General features: G+C 36.9%; 1 protein-coding gene across 5 annotated transcripts in view; it reads right to left on the bottom strand.

Moving 5' to 3' along the window:
• QTGAL (queuosine-tRNA galactosyltransferase) overlaps positions 1-22160 on the bottom strand; it is a 145592-nt gene that overhangs the window by 3939 nt on the left and 119493 nt on the right. For all 5 annotated transcript variants that reach the window (XM_026702126.2, XM_087924757.1, XM_026702128.2 and 2 more), the window contains 3 exons: positions 14238-14373; positions 6233-6301; positions 4777-4851 (listed from right to left, as the gene is read on the bottom strand). In XM_026702126.2, coding sequence (XP_026557911.1) covers positions 4777-4851; positions 6233-6301; positions 14238-14373 — 280 coding nt within the window. The remainder of the gene's footprint in view (positions 1-4776; positions 4852-6232; positions 6302-14237; positions 14374-22160) is intronic.

Below are 22160 nucleotides of genomic sequence, written 5' to 3'. Positions count from 1 at the left end.
CCAGTTTGACACCCCGTGCTAGTGGATAGATACATGTTTCTAAGAATCAATTCTAGAGTCCGATAATGACTTATTCATACATTACATGTAGTGGAAAATAGCTGTGGCCTAACCCAAACATATAGGTTCCTATTCAGCTCATTCATACAGAATATGTGTATGTAAGCAATATCTCATATGTAAAGTCTACATTCTATGATATTTTTCACATTCAGCCCTAGAAGTCAGGGTTAGCACTAGTGCCAATGTATCATTATGGGGTTATGGCCAGGAGCACAGATCAACTTCGTTGTTAATTCTGATTACCTTACCCTATACAAAAGGATCTCTAGAAGTTGCAGGCTTCTTATTTCTGCTGATTCTTGCCAGAGCAAAAGTAATTTTTCCTTCATTCTGTGATTGGGTTTTCTTTGACAGTAGTGAAAAGTTAATTGGGGTGGTGGTGTTTATTTTATTTATTATTTTGTAAATTTAGACTCAATACAGAGCATAGCAGATTCTAAGTTCTCACCTGTTTTTGGTCATGGTGGCACAATGAGTCTAAATTTACAAATTTCCCTTTTCCTGGATGACTCAGGATGCCCCCATCTGTGCAGAACAGTCAACTAGCATTGCTAATGCTTTTAGCTTCTCCCAGCCCTTAGGGAACACATTATACATTCAAGGGGCATCATAATCTTAACAATAAAGAAAGCAGCAGGTAGACTGAAGATTACAATGTCCTTGATTTTTAGCAAGGAAGAGCTCTACAGAAAAACTGATGACTGTGACAGTGATTTATTGCAGTCAAATGCCTCAAATAGCTGTAACAGCCTGGCTCAGACAGGCTGTCAAAACCCATTTGTTACTTGCTGTAGGAGATACACTTGCCACCTCTCTTCTGATTTAAGACAACTGTTATATCTTAGTCTAAGCACAAGAGAATTCATCCTTTGGATTGCATCTTCCAAATAGGCCTGTTTTTTCCCCCCAGATAATTCTTTTTCTTTTAGAAGTTAGGTAACACGCACATCCAGTCTGGCATAGGTGTATAAAGACCAGTCACCACACTGGTGGGGGAATTTATTCCACTTTCTGACTTGTGTTGCCACCCATGGCCAGATAGGAACCACTCGAGTTTTTTTAAAATTCAGAGATATATGGCTCACAGAGTGAAATTCCAAGAAGGGTTTTATTGAATCAACATGAAGAGAGCTTTGCTGTGAACCCCCAAAATAGCAGATGGACTTCTGAACACTCTTTGGATTTGAGATCTCTACAGAAAGCCAAACTCTCTGGAGGCTTTTGCCAACTTTTATAATTAAGAGTTAGGGGATATAAATAATAACTGAACGAACATTGGTATATTACCTTATGACTTATGGTCATAATATCAAAAAGGGGGCCCTCTACCAAAGATACTTTTAGAAAAGAAAGAGAGCAGCTAGAGAAAATCTAATGACATCTCTGGTCAATAACCAAGCAACTCAGATAACAGATTCTGTCAAAAACAAAAGAAGAGTGCCGATACAAGCAAATATTTGTATTTCAGGGTTGAAAAGAAGGGTCCTTGGTGCTCTCTGAGTTTGGTTGTTTTCTTGGAAATGTTTCATTACCCAAGCAGGTAACATTATCAGTACCTAGTTGGATAGTGAAATATCTGCAAGAAAACAACCAAGCACAAACCCCAAGGACACCACAAAACATTGTTTCTGATGCTTTTTGGTCAGTAACTGGGAAACCAATTAAGCAATACTTTGGTTAGAATATTTTTGGGAAATGCTATTCTAGTATTCAGCCATGAGTCCCCCTCCACTTAGCAAATGTCAGATTAGGGAACTTATGCTGCCCTTCTGATCTTGTTACTGGTAGGAACACAAAGAAAAAAAAGCAAGGGTGACACAATGATGCAGTCTTCAAAGCTTACTAAACTCTTTCCACACAGGTTGTTTCTTATATGGGCAAAAGAAAAAAGAGGTCCACTCCAGCTATTTTCTTATTATAATCATCTATGATTTCATTCTACTACTCAATTCAATGCACTTGAAAGAAGTTGTGCTTGACCGGGTAACATGGAGAGCACTTGCCTATAAAGTTTCCACAAGCCGGACATGACTGAATGGTTAAAACAACAATTAAAGCATTCAGGAGAGAGCCTTTAGAAATTGTCAGATGAAGTTTAAAATAATACAAAGCATAGACTGTGCTAACTCAAAACTGATCAGACTTGAGGGTGTTTTTTTTTTAAGTATTAGCAACCTTAATGTTTCACAGCATTTGCAAAACAATTCCCTCGGTTTCTCACAGCTAGACTTGGCCTTGGCTCTTCATCCTCACTGGGAAACAAAGAATGTTCATTAAAGAGGGCGATGTCCAAGGGGAGAAGGTGCTAAAGGCTTCAAAGGAGAGCCTACTGACCACTGAATGTCTCAGATGACATAAGTGTCTTTTGATTTCCTTCCAACCTGCTGAGTATAAGACTGTCTTACACAGTGAAGCCTGAGACTTGGACTCAGGAGAGTCTTTGGTTGGACATGCCTGGATACAGACTTGGTGTAGAGAAATGGTCTAGGAAGCGAGGCAGGGAAGAATGAACCATCGGAGCAGGATTTGTGCATAGGAACTAAAAGGAATAGATGGAGAATTTGATCCTAGAAATGATGCACATAGGTGGCAAGCTAAAAACCTAAACTCACTCTAGCAACCACTAGTAACAGCCAACTGATATTTTGCTATTTAGCAATATATGTGAAACACTGACCTCCTTGAAGAAAAAGCCTAAAAACCCTGTTATAACACATTGTTTTTAATCACAGGAACTGCATTTTTTTTTCCCAAGCAGCTTAGCCAGTATAATAGCGGTGACAGCTTAGCATATTAGTCTGATGGATTTTGCATAATGAATGGCTTCTTCATTGAAAGAAGCCTTTCAACAAGCAGTTGGACTATTAACTCTGGTTAAAGGTGATCCTCCAGTTTACTGTATGAAGAGGAACCTTGTGTCTACTTGCCTCTCTTTTGCCATATAAGGTTATGATAACATAACTCTCACATCTATACTTCATCAGCAAGTAAATCAGGTGACATCATTCTCAACTTCAGCATTTATTTTGAGCTTTTAATTTCAGAGCACAAGTAATTCATGTTTGCAGCAGCATTAGTCTCAAAGCATACATCATTCAGATTAGCGAGAACAAAGACCCTATTGCTTTTGTGTATGAACAGCAAAGCACACATAACATTTAGTATTTATGCAGGTTTTTCAAAGTGTTCAAAACACATCAACTGTACCCTCTCAGTAATCTTGATAGCACTCCCCATGGAAAGCCATTATTATTAGAGATGGTGAGCTAAAGCTAAGAGAAAACTCATAATTGCACTAAAGCTTTGAACCGGGGATTTCTAATTCTTGCTAGAAAAGCTTGTAACTGTAAAGGAAGAGAGAAAATGATACTATAAAAACAGTCAGTTAAGAAGCCAAAATGACCTCTGTTTAACTGAAAGACTTTGGCGGTAAAAATGTATGTCACCTATCAGTTCATTTGTTAATGCAAATGTTTTAAAACACAGTTAGCCTCCAGTGACTTCTTTCAAAGGAAGTGGTATTAATAGCAATCTATAAAATATATTCAACCGCATGGATAAAGAACTGAATACAATGGTTGGTCAGGAAGTGTATATTTCTCTTCCTAAATACAAGCAAATACAAAGGATATTAAAACTCAGTGGTTGGGCCAAGTTACACCAGATTAAGAACTGTCAACTGCAAATGATTTCTTTTCTTCTCAAGGCTTTACAGAAACCTAAACAATGAAATGTGGACAGCAACATTCTTTGCTTAACTAGCTGATACCTTTTTCAGCATGTGTTGTATGTTTTTATTGAAATACCCAGTAAGGAACACACTGAGCAGTTATTTTGTCTTACCAGTAGAACTTTTAAGAGAATGCCAAAACAAGCTAACTTTCAGGAGGGAAGGTGTGCTGCACAGTTGGTGGTTGGTCTGCCCAAAGGTTTAAAGTGTTTCCAAAGCAAATAGCCAAGCCTTCCAACGATATTAGCTGAAGAAAGCCCATCTCCTGCTTCCGGACATATCTTCTTGGATAGGTCAATGATTCCTGAAAGGGGTGATGGATTTTGCAGAGTAGCCAAACAAGGCAGTCAAACTCCTCAAAGTCATGACTCACTCCAATTTTAGATTTTACAATTTAGTGAGCTGCTCTTGCAATCTGGCTTGGCTTTAGGTCATCCAAGATGGTATCATCTCCTTCAGACTATCACCGTGAGCCTGCATTTTCATAAGGGTGATTGTTCTGTGGCAGTGACAGACTGCATACACTTAGCATAAATATGTAAGCAGAAATTCATACCCACACACCTAAAAAACCATATTTAACAGCCTCAACAAAACAAGTTAAAATAAAACTTGTTCCTGAAATTTGCAAATGAAGATACATATTCTTATATTCACCATACCTTAAAACTACCTTGAAAATATATAATTAATGATCAGAATTCTTAATACACAATAATAGATGCAGGTTTTTTTAATAAATGATTACGCAATTACAAACATTAAAACTGTGTGCTTTGACTTCAGTGAGCACAATTCTAGCTTAAGGCTCACCAAGAAGAACAGTGTATGTGTGGCCATCCCCAAATCAGTCCATATTTTGGTCCTTTCCTTGTTCCAATTTTGGATAAGGAAAGGCATGATCACAATAATCATTTAAAATATACTTTTGTACTATGGCAAAAATGGTAGGTTTCACATATTTGACTCAAAATTATACTTACCAATTTCACACAAATAATTAAAGGTGGGGAAGCTTCTTTGAAATGAAGAATTGGAATTCTGGGTTTGGAAGTTTCCTGAACAGAGATCAGTACATTTCCTGGTCAGTTTGCTATACGATAGGTGTTCCTTTGAGTTTATTACAGTGAAAAGCATAATTTCTGAAATAGTTCTGTGGTTTCCAGTTTTCCTTTATACTGCTTCCTTGTTAGTATGTGGTTAACCAAATCTCCTTTTTTCCACTCGTGGCTTTTGCATCATTATTCCGTTGCAAAATACCTAGTTTTGGAAATTCCATTGTGGGGTATGCATTTGCAAAAATACTAAATTTGATCAATGCATGGCCTGGACTCAGAAGGTAATCCTTTCCCCCATTTTGACTCTAGAAAAGACAATTGAAAGGAAGAAATCTTTCTCTTCCTGTAATATTGTCTCCTAACTGCCTAAAGTTGGGAGGCTGGCTTCCAAGGAGAAATTGCCTTGCTTCAAAATACCTCTTATAGAACTCCTTTCATTCCACTCTACATTATTTCTCAAATCAAATTACAACCCAGTTTCCTTTAATGTTGTTTTGGCCTCTGAATAAGATCATAAAGTTTTATACTCCTCCTTTAAACTCTGGATCATTTTTTTTTTACTGACAATTTTTTTTAGCATTGTAGAAGAAATTTACAATACCCAATTCCATTCTATTCTATTGTACACTATTTTATTCCAACACATAGATACTTTTTTGGGGAGGGTGAGAAAAAACATCAGGATGAAATTTTCAAGTACTTGGTGTTTTCTTTGGAAACTTAAGTTTTGTTTTTCATTTGTTCTGACAACGCCTTTCTCTTCTGCTTTATTTATGTATGTTTAAGATGACAGTGATTTATAAGGAGAATAAAGAGTGCCAGCTAGTGGCCAAAACCCTTCTATGGTCAATTCATTTGATGCCATACCAAAATCACAGGGTTTTTTGGTGAACCCATGCAGTAAATTGAATTAAGCCAATTGTTAACCTCAAGCCAATTTTATATTACAAAGATGAACTATTCATAAAATATAAAACATAAAAAATAGGGTATAAAAACATGCTCTATAAAACATAGTGTAGAATGAATCTGACAGCCAGAAATGTTCTGAATCTGCCTCACTTCTGGAGTTTCTAGGATCGAGAATGACTATTCGATCAAAAACAAGCTTCTACTCTGTTCTATATTTCTGTATTTCCTGATTTGGGTCCAGATTTTGGACCCAAAGGGACAGGTTATAAATACACAAGGGGATTCCACATAGCATTTAACAATATACTCTGAATTTGCATCTTTAATTTCAATTTATATAGCAATTATATTTCTGAATGAAATATGTTTTCCATAAGGAATATGTAACTCCTAATACATCCTCAATTCCAATGATAATGATAAAAAGCATTTCACAAATAATAATAGCTAAACCAAGAAAATTACCAACCTTAGATTCTTCATATATGTAAAATCCTTTAGTGATTTTATTTTTATCCACATCACAAAATGCAGTCACCTAAAGGGACGAGGTAAACAAAAAGAAATTGTCTGTTTCTCTATTGTTAAGGACATAAGGAACCTGTTGGTTGGACTGTGTGTGATAGATAGATAGATGATAGATAGACAGACAGACAGACAGACAGACAGACAGATATAGAGATATAGATATAGATATGGATAGAGATAGAGATATGCAATTTAGCAGGTGGGCCATTTAGTGCAGAGCTGTGCTTTCTTTATTTTATTTGTTCAATTTATATAGCCTCTATTCTCACATACTATATGTCTGTGTGGGCTAGCTCATACAGCTAACTATAACAACAAATATAAGTACGTAACCAATTTTTCTAACAGCAAAAAGCCATTAAAACGAATTAAGACAATTAAAACCATAGTTCTGAACAAAGAATCACACCTGGCACAACTGGAAAAAATATATAATAAAGGATACATTAAATTATAAAATGTCAACAAATCGTGTTTATATACACTGACATTTTATATATACCAGTCAGTGGTGTATTAACCATTAAGCAGACTAAGCACATGCTTAGGGCACTAGGCCCATAAAAACTTTTATGTAGACTAAGCTTGGCTTCATATGTACAAAGGATGTACAAAGGAGGGGAGACACCAAGATATGTCAGTGCTTAGGGCACCAGTGAGTCTTAATCCGCCAGATACGTGTGTGTGTGTGTGTGTGTGTGTGTGTGTGTGTGTGTGTAAAATGTAGTCTTTGTTTAGTAACCAAAATTGGGATAGAAAAGTTGGTCATTCAGTGAAGTGATCAGTAAGTGAAATCACAACCGTGCTTACAATCTTATTTCAGATCTCGTTTGCTTTATAGACCTGTGAAGATCATAAATGCAAAGATTGGTCATAAAGTTACTTTTTCATTGTAGTTCTAACTCCAAACAATCAACAACAAAGGCAGTTGCTAAATGAGGACCCACCCCTTCACACATACATATATCTTATGGGACTTGATAATCAGTTTGAGCTGTTATCTACACACAGGATTTTTCATTTAATTTACAAAATGAACATTACAACACAAATTGCAGAATATGTGATTAATAATATAGATGTGATATATATATGTGCGATATAATTTAATGCACAATATGTGGAGAGGTGGGGGGAGAGAAAGAGCGCAAACAGGATAAAGGCAACATGGATTTTATTGTTAGTAATGCTACATGTCTATTTTGAAGGGTTCTTTTACTTCAAATCACTCAAAGTAGTGAAGAAACTGATTAATAGTTCAGATATCATTACAGTAGCAACAAGCAATCTCAGATACTTTCTATACCAACATATATCCACATGGATGGCCCTCATCTTTATTTATTTTTGTACCATTATTACTTATGTTTTAATGAAATAATAAAAAAGGAAAAGGGGTATGCATCGAAAAGCAGGAAACAAACGTGTGCCAAATTGTTTATGCAATCAGAAGAAGTCTGATAGTCTAGGATGCTCTTATGAACTACTTACCTTAGGATATCACTATTAAACCCTTTTTAGAATATCGCAGTTAACAAATTTTTAATTTTTTCCCCAGCAACAGGCCCCAGTGCCTGCATTTGTATGACTTATATAAAATACTTCATAAAACAAACTCTTAAATATGTGCAAAATGCGCATGAATACTTTTTATTAGAGATACTACTAAGGAAAATACAACCTATATTTATCTTTTAGAAGTAAATGGTCTTTGTATTGAAGGGGAAAAAAATAAATAGTGCAACTTTTGCTATACTAGTATAGTCTCCTTATACTCATTACATGACCTTCTAAATCAGTATTTAGCAGCACCTTCCTGATTATATCAGCAGCAGCAAAATGTTTTAGATTGGAATATAACTGTAGGTCTCTTGAATCATGGAAGAGTTTCTTCTGGAACTACAAGGCCATTCTCTATCAATCACTTTCCCAGAAATATTATTAGAATTTGACTACACAGAGGAGCGTTTCTTCAACAAAGAACTTTAGGCAATGGGAATCACCCCCCTTGCATTGAATTTAAATTTATGGCCAGTTCTGTCTTAGTGGATTGAATAAGATAACAAGAAAAAAGGAATAGAAAGAAAGAATGAAGGAAAAGTGCTAATTTCTGCACGTACCCAGCCCCTATCGTTGAGATCTACAAGCCAAAAAGAATCCAAAATAACAGGACATACTAATGCAAATAATGATGCAAATGTAATACAGCAAGCCACTGTTCTCTATTCTGCCTCAATGCAACCAACACTGGAGATGGACTTCAAGTAGGTCTTGCACACAGGCAGCCACATTCTGAAATTTCTCAAGACAACAAGCACAAATAAGAGAATCCAAACTACAAAGGAAGGGATTCTTTCTTTTGCATTATCATAGAAAAGCAAGAAAAGACCACATTTTTTTTAAAAAAAATGTTATTTTTAAGGCTAAGATATTTGAAATCATTATGTCAGCAATATATTAAGGAATATGATGATGCTTTGTTTTGCAAGGGCAATTTCCTGAATTTCCACATCTCTATATATCACTCCTTCTTCCCCTTTTCAAATGAAGTACAATAAAATATGGGCATGTATATGAGGCTGTTTGCATAAGTGTATGTGTAATGTAACATATAGGTGGAATGGTGATAGAATACCAGCTTTCCTGTCATATTTTATAGTATTTGAACCAGAATAGCTTATATTTATTATTTCTTTAAACTCAAAATTTTAACTATTTAGTTGCATAAGATTTTCTGGACAGAAAACTGTACAAAGTTGCTCATTTTCACATGTGATTGTGGTGGCATCATTTGTTCAACTGAAGGATAGATTTTTTTTTCTCTTTTTTTTCCTTTTCTAATTAAAATTGAACTTTTTGCAACTTGAATGGCAGAATGAAGTCATAAAAGTAACTCTAACATTCATGATACTGAACCTGGATAGACAAGCATAAAGCAGACCTTTAAGTATCCCATAAAAGATTGGTTTTCTACAGCTGCAAGCTCAAAATGAATTGGATGCTTTTTTTAAACAAAAAAGGTCTGTTCAGCTTCAGTCTTGCAGAAATACTACAACCATGCTCTGTCAATCCCTTGAATTTCTAAAAAGATACAGTTAGGAACCCAGTTTCTTAAAACTATTCAGAATGGCAACCATAACGGAATGGCTGTTGTAACAATAGAGTGGTCCTTGAAATGTTATCAACTTTCTAAAAAACAATTAGATTCCTAAATCTTGTCCTAACTCTAATACATTTGAGAAGAAAACATGTAACTCGATGAATCAGAAATTGCTGTTTTCCAAAGTACCAAAAACAATACCACATAATCTTCTCGCATATATGATGGATTTTAGTAGACAAACCTTTTCAATTGGCTCCTTACTCTACATACAAGTTGGCATGCAATGTGGGAGATATTCTGGAATCCTCTGGGAAAGCCTGTGCAGGCTTGGATAAATCTTAGCAAAGAGAAGATCTTTTTCTCAAGTGTCTGGGAATAGGCTCTGTCAAAACACTAGGCTACTCACTCAGAACAATGGGAGAAACTTATGCAAAATATGTATGAGAGAATCAGAATAAGACCATCTGAAAGCAGGAAATTTGTAAAAGGAAGGGAGGGAAGGAAGGAAGGAGAAAGTGGAAGAGATTATGAAAATACAAATGCAAATATAGAAATATTCATCAAATATATATGCATAAAATTCATGTACACTTTGCAAAAAAAAACCCACAAATCTCTTTAAACCTAGGAGTTTAAACCTAAACTCCTTGGATTTTCCTTTCAGAGAATTACAGGGAGAAGACATTTAGGACAGAGGTGGTATTCAGCAGGTTCTGACCAGTTCTAGAGAACCGGTAGTAGAAATTTTGAACAGTTCGGAGAACTGGAAAAGAACTGGAAACCACCTCTGACTAGAGATTTTATAGCATCTTTCCTCTGCCATGCCCACCAAGCCACACCCACAGAACTGGTAGTAAAAAAAATTGTATCCCACCACTGATTTAGGACATCAAATCCAATACCCTACTAAGGATGGCACCATGGAATTCTAAAAGCAAAGAAAGAAGAAAAAACTTGCCCCATCTAACCTATAGTCTCAATTTCAACAAATGAAGGGGAGATGGTAATATGAGCAAGGATTATGAAAAATATTTAGACAGTCTAAGGAATAAAAGATTTGGGGAATAAATAAAAGTTTAGTAGTCTCTGCTTCTTGGAGGAAGAATAGTGGTTTTATGCACCTATTCTGAGAGGAACATTTAGGTATAAAGCTGCAGCATATAGGGTTGAACATTGTGAAGTGTTACTACCACTTTATGCTACTTTGGTAAGACCACACTTGGAATATTGTCTAGTTTTAGTCATGACTCATGATACAAAAAAAGGTGTTGAGACTTTAGAAAGAGTTCAGAGAAGAGCAACAAAGATGATTAGGGCACTGAGGCTAAAACATATGAACAGCTGCAGGAACTGGATACGTGTAGTCTAAGGAAAAGACAGACTAGGGGTGACTTGATAGCAGTTTTCCACTATTTAAGATGCCAGAGAAGAGAAGGTCAAACTATTCTACAAAGCACCTGAGGGCAGGACAAAAAGTAATGGTTAGAAATTTATCAAGGAGAGATCCAATCTCTAAGGAGAAATTCCTGACAGTGAGCGTAATTGATCAGTGGAAATAAATTTCCTCCTTTATGAAGAGATTGGATGGTCATTTGTCTAACATGGTACAGGGCAGTGGAGGCTAACCTTTTTGGGCTCCTGTGCCAAAAATTGTGCTTGCGCTTGCCCAAAAGGAGCAAAAAGGTTGGCACACTTGCGTGCCAGCACCCAGAAGGCAATATGCGCCCCTGCCCCTGCACATGCGCATGCAATCCCCCCCCTGCCCACTTACCTGCACTGCACCTCCCAGCTGATTTTCAGCTCGTTGGAGGCCTTTTCTTGCCTCCCAGAGACTTGATGAAAGCCTCTGCAGCCCGAAAAATAGGCCCGTTTCATCACTTCCAGTATTTCCGGAAATACAAGAAGTGACAAAACAGGCCTATTTTTCGGACTGCAGAGGCCTTCCTCAAGCCACTGGAAGGCCGCAAAAGGCCTCAAACAGGCTGAAAATCAGCTGTGAGGCACACGCATGCGCAGTGAGGTAAGTTTGCCTGTGGTTCGCGTGCAAATGGCTCTGCATGCCACCTGTGACATGCGTGCCATAGTTTCGCCATCATGGGTATAGGGTCTCCTGCTTGAGCAGAGGGTTGGAGTAGATTACTAGAAGACCTCCATGATCCCTTCCAACTCTGTTATTCTGTGTTCTGTATTTCTACTATGTCCTGGATTTTTCTGATAATTTAGTACTCTGCTGATATCTTAGCTAAAAAGCTACAAGAAAGCATTCCATTATCAATCAGTAAATCAAGACCAAATACACTATTTTGAAATCAACCATAATTGAACAAAGTGGAGAAGGCAAAAGCATCTTTTCCCAGATTGTTTCAAAATATTCTGTACTGACTGGGTTAATATTTCCAACTGTTTTTTTTTTTCAATTGCCTAGCAAGGCAAAAAAGAAATAACTTTAATTGCAACCTTGATATTCTGGCCCACAGTGTTGCCAAAGCAAATGTTATGCAAAGGTCAGCTTAGAAGAATTTGAGCATCTCAGCTAATTACAGCCACACCAGTAATAAGAAAGGTTTTGCTATTCTGCAATACAGTACAGAAAAAAGCTGACTTAGCTGATGGTGAAACTCCAACAATGATTCTATTCTTACAATGCTACTTCTGTTAATTTATAGTAATTTTGGGTTTCGGGTCTGCATTGTTATAAAATACACAACAGAGCAGGCATCAGTACATCTGCTGCAAACCAGGTTAAGAAAACTGCCTTGATCCATACCAGTGGCCACTTTCAACTGATCAGTGAAAAACTTCACAAACAACAAACTGCAAAGGAAATTTCAAGGACCGATTGCTGTTCTTCATTTGTGAAGTCTCTTTTCTTGACTGAAGCCTGAAACCCTGTCCTATTGCCCACCACTCTGAAACAATTTCATCACGTGAAAATCATGATAAATGAAAGCGTTCAGGGGATTTTACAAAGCATGTTGCACAACAATAGAAGAAAATGATGAAATTTCCATAGCAACAAACAAGTTTGCAAAATGCACTCCAGTGATTAAGATGACTCAACATTTTGGAGTGGAAAATCCTTCAGCTGTAAAAGAAATAATTGCCTCTGTGTGTCCAGCAGTTAAGCTGTTCTTATGAACAACAATCTGTTTACTGTTTTATTTACAGTCAAAGAAGGTGGTCTTAAACTACTCAACAAGATTCATAAAACTGTGTTTGTATGCAACACTTGTGGAGTATAAGACAAAATGCCAAAATTTTTCTTTTCCTGTAGTAAGACAATGGTCTTTCCTATGCAAAAGCATGACATCTCGTCATCTGAATAGCAGCTACTTTGAACCAACTGTTGTGGTTCGCCGGCAGCCTGTGCAGACCGCAGCAGAATAAGACAGTGGGGAAGAATGGGGACCAGTCCAGGAATCTGGAGACGACTTGGACCAGGGTCCTGAGTCTGATGCGGAGATGGAGCCAGGACCATCTGGAAGTGGGGTGCTGATTCCGGAGCCTCCGGAGTCTGGCAGCAGCGAGGCAGAGGAACAAGGGGAGCCTGTTCCCAGTGTGCGTGTGCTCAGAGCTGCTAGAAAGCAAGAGCAGCTGAGACAAAAGGGGTGACTCAGGGATAAGGCTTGGAGGTGATTGCCCCTCCCATAAGGTATAAAGGACGGGCAAAGGTGAAGAAACCTTTGTAGGAAGCAAAGTCGTTCATTCTGTTTGGATTAATCCTTGAAGCTCTGTGTGGACTTTGTACTTCAGCTGGTTTTTTTTATAGTTCATTTGGCACTTTAGTTGTTGGCAGCAATTCAAAGGAGAGAAAGGTGGGTGCTTATCTCGACGGACTGTTTGGGATTCATTATAGGCTGGGAATGAACATAATTCCCAGTGCTGAAATAAAACAAGAGTTGTTTTAACTAAGCTTACTTATGGTCTCGGAAGCCTTGGTCAGAACACCACCTTGGAAATGATGGGTGGATGGATGGATGGATGGATGGATGGATGGATGGATGGATGGATGGATGGATGGATGGATGGATGTAGAATAGAAATATCTCTCTGTATCTGTTTATTTCTTAATAAATCACTTCCATATACTACCTTGGGACATACAAGTAGCTTCCAAGGGCTATGTATTTATAATTTAACTTCTATAGCATATAGCTAATACAATAAAGTATGGAATAAGTAAAATATAGTTAACAACCCTTTTTCTTAATACGTCAAGACAATCACTATTTTTCTCTAAAAATAGCAATAGCAATAGCAGACTTATATGTTGTGCTTTATAGTTCTCTCTAAGCGATTTACAAAGTCAGCATATTGCTCCCAACCATTTGGGTCCTCATTTTATCCACCTCGAAAGGATGGAAGGCTGAGTCAATCTTGAGCCTGGTGAGATATGAGCTGCCAAATTGCAGGCAGCTGGCAGGCAGCAAAAGTAGCCCACAGTACTGCACTCTAATCAATGCGCCACCATGGCTTCAAGATGAAACAATTAGTGAAACAAATGACAAATACATTATAATGTTACAGCATTCAGAATTAACACATGTTCTACAGATGTTCTTAAAATATTTTCTGGACAATGTTTTACTAGTAATAACCAGCCAACATGGTTGTCACTTATCTAATTTATTATCAGTATAAATTTTGAAATTTTTTTTGTATGTACATCTGTAATATTTATTATAAATGGGAAAATGGAACATTTTGAAATAAAAATGAATAAAAATAATATTCTATATTTCATATTGAATACATTGAATACAATGATTTTGAAAATATATGTCAACAAGAATGAGTGTTTATTGAAGTGATGCCCACTTGTAAAATATTTGTTCAAACTTACTTTGTTCTGATTAGCTGGAGATAAACTTCTAAAAAGTTTTCTGCCCTGTTTGCCAGCATTCCAAATGGTGAAGGATGTCCAATTACTAAGAATTCTCTCCTCTAGAAACAAGACTCGGTGTGTCCAGATGGTTTCCCTGAGAATTGTCCAAAACAAGAGGAGGGGAAAACAAGATTCAACATTATTTAGACACAGTGCAGTCCAAAAAAAAGCTCAAAGAGAGAGCAGGTTAGAATCATTGAAGAGAATCATAAGAAGTCTTATACATTTCTAAAATAAAATGTTGTCAAAAGAGTTGAAATCTGCCAAAGAGGAAACATTCTGCTGTGCTATTAAATGAAGTATGAGTGGATAAGTAACACCCTCAAAATGTATCTCAGGAAATTTTCAGATCATGCTGTTTCAAGTGTAATTTTGCAATAAAACGTAATATTGTGTATGTGTGTGTTGTGTATGTACATGTATACATTATACATATACATATATTCTTACGTCTATTTGTGTATTGCCTGCATAAAAGTGCTTATCAAAATTATTTATATACTGAATTTACTTGCTTTTAAAAGTAAAATAGATGGTCAAGCAATAACAACCTAAACTTTGCCTCCCCAAAATTTGAAAAAAATAAAATAAAATCACTTGATGTATTTGTCATCCTTCTGTTCAGATTGAATGCTGAAGGCTATTTACTTGTTACTTGCTACAGTTTAAATTATATTTTTTAAATTTTATTTTATTTGGTTTGTCAATTGCTTACAAGATAATAGGTATAAGTAAAAACATAGTTATGAATACATGGATACGTATAAGAAAAAATAAAAGAAACAATAGGACAGGCATGGTAGGCACATTGGTGCACTTATGCACGCCCCCTACAGACCTCTTAGGAAAGGGGTGAGGTCAACAGTAGAAAGTCTAAGGTTAAAGTTTTTGGGGTTTGGGGAAGAAACCACAGAGTCAGGTAGAGTATTCCAGACATTGACCACTCTGTTGCTGAAGTTGTATTTCCTGCAATCAAGTTTGGTGCGATTAACCTTGAGTTTGTATCTATTGTTTGCTCTTGTATTATTATGGTTGAAGCTGAAGTATTCATTGACAGGTAGGACATTGCCATGCATGATTTTATATACTATACTTAGATCGGACCGAAGGCAGCGTAGTTCTAGATTTTCTAGGTCTAGAATTTCAAGTCTGGTGGCGTAAGGTATTCTGCAATGAGTAGAGGAGTGGAGAACTCTTCTTGTGAAATATTTCTGGACTTTCTCAACTGTGTTAATATCAGATACGTAATGTGGGTTCCAGACTGATGAGCTGTACTCGAATATTGGTCTAGCAAATGTTTTGTATGCTCTAGTTAGTAGTGTAGTATTACCAGAGAAAAAGCTACGTAAGATTAGGTTAACAACTCCTAATGCCTTTTTGGCTATGTAATTACAGTGGACTCTAGCACTTAGATCATTAGAGATGAGTACTCCAAGATCCTTGACAGAGTTTGGATCATCAACAAGGTCTTAACTATTCAGCCTGTGTTTTATTTTCTGATTATTATTTTTTTGCCAATATGTAGGACAGAGCATTTATTTGTTGAGATTTGAAGTTGCCATTTGTTTGACTATTCTGATACATAGTCAAGGTCTTTTTGAAGGGTAGCAGTATTGTCTGTGGTGTTGAATAGCTTTACATCATCAGCGAAGAGAACGTAGTTGCTCTTAATATGATCACAGAGGTCATTTATGTAGAGTATGAAGAGAGTTGGTCCTAGAACGCTGCCTTGCGGGACACCACTGTTGACAGGTACAGAATTTGATAGGACACTCCCAATTTCGACTATTTGTTGTCTGTTTGACAGGAATGCTTCTATCCAGTTATGCAGGTGTCCAGAGATACCGTAATATTTTAGTTTTAGGAGTAGTTTGTCGTGTACCACTGAATCAAAGGCTTTACAGAAGTCTATGTAGATTGCGTCTATTGTTTTGCCCTGATCGAGCTGTGTAGTCCATATGTTTTTGCAGGGTAAGAGTTGCAGATTGCAGAATAGTTTTTTTTCCTGAAACCAAATTGTTTATTAGAGAGTGGGTTGTTTTTTCTCCAAGTGGAAGGATAATGGATTGGTTAATAATTGATTCCATGACTTTACAGGTGACGTAGCATAAAGAGATTGGTCTGTAATTTTCAACTAGGCTGGGGTCTCCCTTTTTGAAGATGGGGATGACTGTGGCTTGTGACCATAGTTTAGCAAGGAGCTGGTCCTGAAAGATTTTTCAAAGATTATGCTTAGAGGTTCAGCTATGGCAGTGGATATCTTTTTTAAGAAGTAGGCACATATTCCATCCGGTCCAATAGATAGAGATGGTTTTAGATTGTGAAGTGCTTTTTCAACATTGTCTACTGTAAAATTGATATGCATTAGATCATTGTAGTTGTCTGTGGTTCAACTAGGAAATATTGGGCATGATCCACTGCTGTTTACAAATACTGAGTCGAAGAATGTATTTAAGATATTGGCTTTAACAGTGTCGTCGTTGCAGTCTTTACCATTAGGTCCTTTCAGGGGTGGGATGGACCTTGAGTATTTTAGTTTGTTGTTTACAAAATTGTAGAAAGCGCGGGTGGAATTGGTACATAGAAAGTTTTCCTCTTGTTTAACGTGGTAATTGGTGCATTCAGTCTTTATCTGGTGGCATAAATTTTTGTATCGGCTTGGGAAGTTGGCAACGTGACCAGATTTGTTTTTCTGCCAAAGTGATCTCTTTTTGGATTGAAGCTTCCTTACTGTTATGGGTAATCTGTTTTTTTCTGGTTTTTGGAGTTGTTATTGGTACATATAGTTTGATGACTCTTTTGACTTCAAGTAAAAATATGTTGTAATGGTCTTCAACAGTATTGCATCCAGTGAATAGAAATTGCCAATCAAGGGATCGAGAGATCATTGTCTGTAAGATCATACTTGCCTTTTTTGAAGTTATAATTGGGGATCACATCGTTGTGTTGATTTTTGTGTAGACGTATGTTGAGACAAAAGTCAATCATGCTGTGGTCACTGTTGGAAAAGGGTTCTTTAATTTCTATTCCGTAAACTGAATGCAAACTATTGCAGAAGATGAGATCGAGACAGTTGTTAAGCCTAGTATTGTTGGTTACTAGTTGTTCCAGTCCCAGGTTTGTTACAGCATTTTAGAAGGTTGCATGTATGGATTCAAGTTTTACATTCGTTTAGGGTCCAGTTAATGTGAGGTAGATTGAAATCACCAAGAAAGATAGAAGTGTGTGGGCAGGATGTTGCCCATGTTAGTAGTGAATTTAGCTTGTTTACAAATTCGATGTCATAATCCGGGGCTCTGTAACATAGTAAGAATTGAAATGTGATATTTAAGGACAGTTCACAGATGATGATCTCAGGAAAAGCAAGCTCTTGGGTAACTTGGATGTTTTTTAGATGTAACAACTTTTTTTTTAGATGTAACGACTTTTTATAGAAGATAGCAACACCACCTCCTCTACGGATTTCACGGTCTGATCGGTAAACATGATAGTCTCTTACTGTGGTAATGGAGTCAAGGAGAGATGCATTGAGCTATGTTTCACAGACAAATATGATGTTGAATTTAGCCGTATTTTCTTTCTTTCTTTGTATTTTATCATGAGAAGATATAGTCAGAAGCATAATCAATGAAGTGTTTTACATTTACATCATTTTACAGGATTATCAGTTAAAATATAAATACCCTGTTTCTCCAACAACATGGCCTCCCCCAATAGGAAGTCCCAGCATGTTTTATAGGCATGAAAAGAAATTAAGCCCCTCCCCCCAAATTAAGGCCTATATTAAAACATGCGAAATGGGGGGAATGGTGGGGGTGCTTGCCGTTAGGAAGTACTTTTGTTGCACACCCGGATATGGTGCTGCCTGCGTTGACCCCAATATGAAGTGCCCCACCAATGCCAAGATCAACATCCAAGCCATCGCTGCCCTCCCGCCCGAAGATGCAAGGGGGGGGAATTAAGTCACCCCCGAAAAGACGGCCTAGCCATTTTTTCGGGGCTCAAAAAAAAATAAGACCCGGCCTTATTATATGAGAAACACGGTAGATAGAACCCTGTTAGATATTTGTTAGACAAATATCGCACAAGGTTTTGCTGCCAATCATCATCAATATTACCTTGTCACCTGAGTAGCTGAGCATACATCTGCATGACAGTTAAAAATAGTTTCCCTCTCTTCCTTACAAACACTTGAAAGAAGCAGACAGACCTCTTTACAATAAATAAAATACTGACAATGTAAAAGCCAAAAACAACATGCGGGACATTAGAAAGTTCAGTAGTGAAGTTGTGACCTTGGCACTACTGCTACTGTTAAATTCTAAGTTTAATAGTAAATTCCACAAACCGGCAGATGTCTTTTTATTCAAGTGCGTTTTTATTCAAGTGTGTTTTTATGTCTGAACTTTCAAAATAAAAGTCCATTATGTCATATATAAATATAAGATAACATAAGCAAATGCTTAGACCTATCTGAAATGTTGAATCCATATGGCTCTGGAACTGTAACAAGGAAACATCTGCAAAGGCAGAAAATGGATCAGGATTATCAATTTTAACTGTCCTCAACAAATTCAGGGGTGGGAGGGGTGTCTTTTTTTTTTTTTTTTTGCATTTAGTTCCAAACTTCATAAAATCAGTTTTGTTTGGCTTTCAATAACTTGGTTTTGTTTGGCGTCATTTCAAATCATCTTAGAGACCTCTTCATCATAATTGCATTTTGTTTATTTTCTTAAGCAATCATTCCCATAATAAATGCAATATTTCAAAATGATATTGTCTAGGGCCGGGATGACGAACCTATGGTACACGTGCCGGAAGTGGCATGCAGAGCCATCTCCGCCAGCACATGATCCATCACTCCAGAGCAAGTCTACTGTACAGGCACACGTGCCGCCCGCCCACCAGCTCATTGGCGGGTAGCTACTGCACATGTGCGGGGATGGGGCATGTGCAGGAGTTATGCATGCATGCGCAGAGATGTGTGGTGGGGGTCACGCGCATATGTGCAGGGGGTGGGGGGGCATGTGCATTGGCTTATGGGTGCTGGTGTACATGCACTTTGGCATGCGAGGACGGAAAGGTTAGCCATTATTGGTCTAGGGTGATAAACAAAAACAACTTCATCAGAGTTTACACCAAATATTCCTTCATTATACTCAACTAAAATTCCAAATTAAATTTAGCAATGATTGCTAATTGGTAGATATAATAAATTAACTTCCAATCAAGTTCACGGTTGCATACCAAAATTTCATGCTGTCTCTGTATACATGGGTTACATAAACTTATAGATAGTCCTCAACATATAACCACAGTTGAATTCAATTTTTTTGTTGCTAAGTGAGACCTTTGTTAAATCAATTTTGCCTCATTTTACAACCTTTCTTGCCACAGTTGGGTGAATCACTGCAATAACAAGTTGGTACCATGGGTTCTTAAGTGAATCTGACTTCTCCATTGACTCTGCTTGTCAGAAAGTCACAAAAGCTGATCGTATGACCCTGGGACACAGCAATTGTCATAAATATGAGTCAATTGCCAAGCATCTGAATTTTGTCATTGTAACTTAAAATTGTCAGAAGGTCACAAAAGGGGATCACATGACCCTGGGACACTACAACCATCATAAATATGAACCACTTGTCCAAATGTAAATCACGTAACCATGGGGATGCTGTAACAATAGTAAATCTTAAAAATAGTCATAAGTCACTTTTTTCAGTGCCGTTCTAACTTCATATGGTCACTAAATGAACTGTTGTAAGTTGAGGCCTACCTGTATTATTTCTACTCCACTTTATTTTGAAGATGGTCTTCTATATAACTAATGTAAGAATATATTATGTATGAAGCTGATCTAGAGCAAATAAGTAGTCATTAAATTCAACAACAGTACTAACTTAATTATTTTTGTACTGTAAGTTGTATTAGAAATTCAAGAAATTCATAGTAACATTTAAAGTATGATGAAAATAGAATACATAGAAAAGGGGAAATATTCTGAAGAGAAATATGGAAAGGAGAAAGAAGACTAGTTCCCTTGCTTCCTGAAATATCTTTAAATGCCAAAAAGTTGGGATAAATAGTAAAAGAACATTTTTCTGATGATTGTTTGAAATATTTCCGAAGATTGCTCACAGATCGAATCAAATTGCTGGAACGATAAAACAGATTTCTTATGTCCCTACACTATAAAACTAAAACTTGTCTTGGATTATGAAATATGGCCTCTACTGGAAGCATCTGTAAGGAATGGAGAAGACAGTATTTCTATCACCATAAGAGCAACAAAGACATGCCTAAGCTAGCTTACTTACTCTTGTCAAGATTCTTTGATTCTTAACAGAAATTTCCTCACTGTTTAAAATTTAGTTCTGCCATAACAAAAGATTGTGGCTTTTGCCAAACTCCTTGATGTGGGAAAATGGGAATTGAGACAAGACCAAGTAATCAAATTCTTTGACTTTTCACCTACAGTAAAATGTATGTAGTACTCTCCTCTCTAGAGAAAAGACAAAAGTCTAAATATTATACTATTGGCTAGCCAAGCCAATTAAGAATTATTTCTTAAGTCATTCAACTCTATTTACTTCTCATTATTCAAGTGAATACCTGAACAATACTTTTGAGACAAAATCTGTACCAAGCACCACTACTGCAGGCAAAAAGTAGCTGGAGGAAGCAGCACAGACATCTCCCTGTGCCACAGTCCTAATCAGGATGGGAGCTGCCAGGGATGGCTTATTATCATTAAAATATAAACTCACTGTTCCCATAGAGAATAGTTTGGCCCTTAAGGAATTGGGTTCTGTCTAGATGCGGTGAGGTAAGGAAGAAAATATGTATCTAAATTTGCACTCTGGCCCTCACATGCTCTTTTCTGCAAGGGTTAAGCCAGAAAGTCTGTACCACGAAGCTTTATCTTGGGAATATTTTTGTAGCTTCAGGTTGTGTCATAAGGACAAACAGTGGGTGGATCTTCAGTTCATGCAGAGAAGTGTGTGACTGAGCCTTCAGGCTAATTACATGATAATTACAGATGTGAGTTCTGTGAAAACATGTAATGAGTGCATCTTAATGTTACTAATATTGGTAAAATATGTTGCTTAAGGAGTGTCAAAAGACATAGATGATTTGGGGATTTCCCCTTAGGTTTTCCGGTTCACCTAGGTTGTCTTGCACACTGAGAGCTGTTCCCAGGGCCAGTAGCTGGAATTCCTGCCTTGGGGGATAAGGGAATGCCATTTTCCCAGACTCCCAGAGCCAACACAGGTGCAAGGAATTGCAGCAACTTGCAAGCAGCAATTAAGGAACTGTTCGAAACAATATGAAACTAAAAGCAGTTCTTAAAAAGTTACATAAACCACCTCCAGAGAAGATTCTCACTGGTTAATTTCAATTTTCACATGAATTTCATAGTTAAAAGCAACAGCAGTATTGCTGGTCATGAAAACCAGTAGGAAGTGTCAAACTGGGGCTCCACAGCTCATAATCCTGATGAATAAAATAACTTCAAATTGTACTAAAAGGATAAGATATTCTTTGCAAGGCCCTGAAATTCTTGTATTTTTTAAAATAATTTTGACCTAACCAACCAGTTCAGAATACACTATTATATTATATTATATTATATTATATTAATATTATATATCTCATATTGGTTTATTACACTGACTTTTTGTAGTGAAATCACTTTAAAATTAAAAATATGAATATCAACACCTACCCCCAATTTATAAATGAAAAATAAGGGCATATGCCCCATCAAATCTTTTTACTAACAAAATACTCAAAGCAATTAGGAATGAAATGTAAAGAAAGGAAATTAAATCTTTTCTTGTGATTACTAATCAAATAAAAACTCTACCTTGGCACCAA

Source organism: Pseudonaja textilis, chromosome 2 (assembly GCF_049901715.1).
Source record: "Pseudonaja textilis isolate UNSWEBS1 chromosome 2, rPseTex1.2, whole genome shotgun sequence".
NCBI classification, from domain to species: Eukaryota; Metazoa; Chordata; class Lepidosauria; order Squamata; family Elapidae; genus Pseudonaja; species Pseudonaja textilis.
The sequence above is the reverse complement of the archived record's forward strand: the minus strand, read 5'-3'. Positions and strand labels throughout refer to the sequence as shown.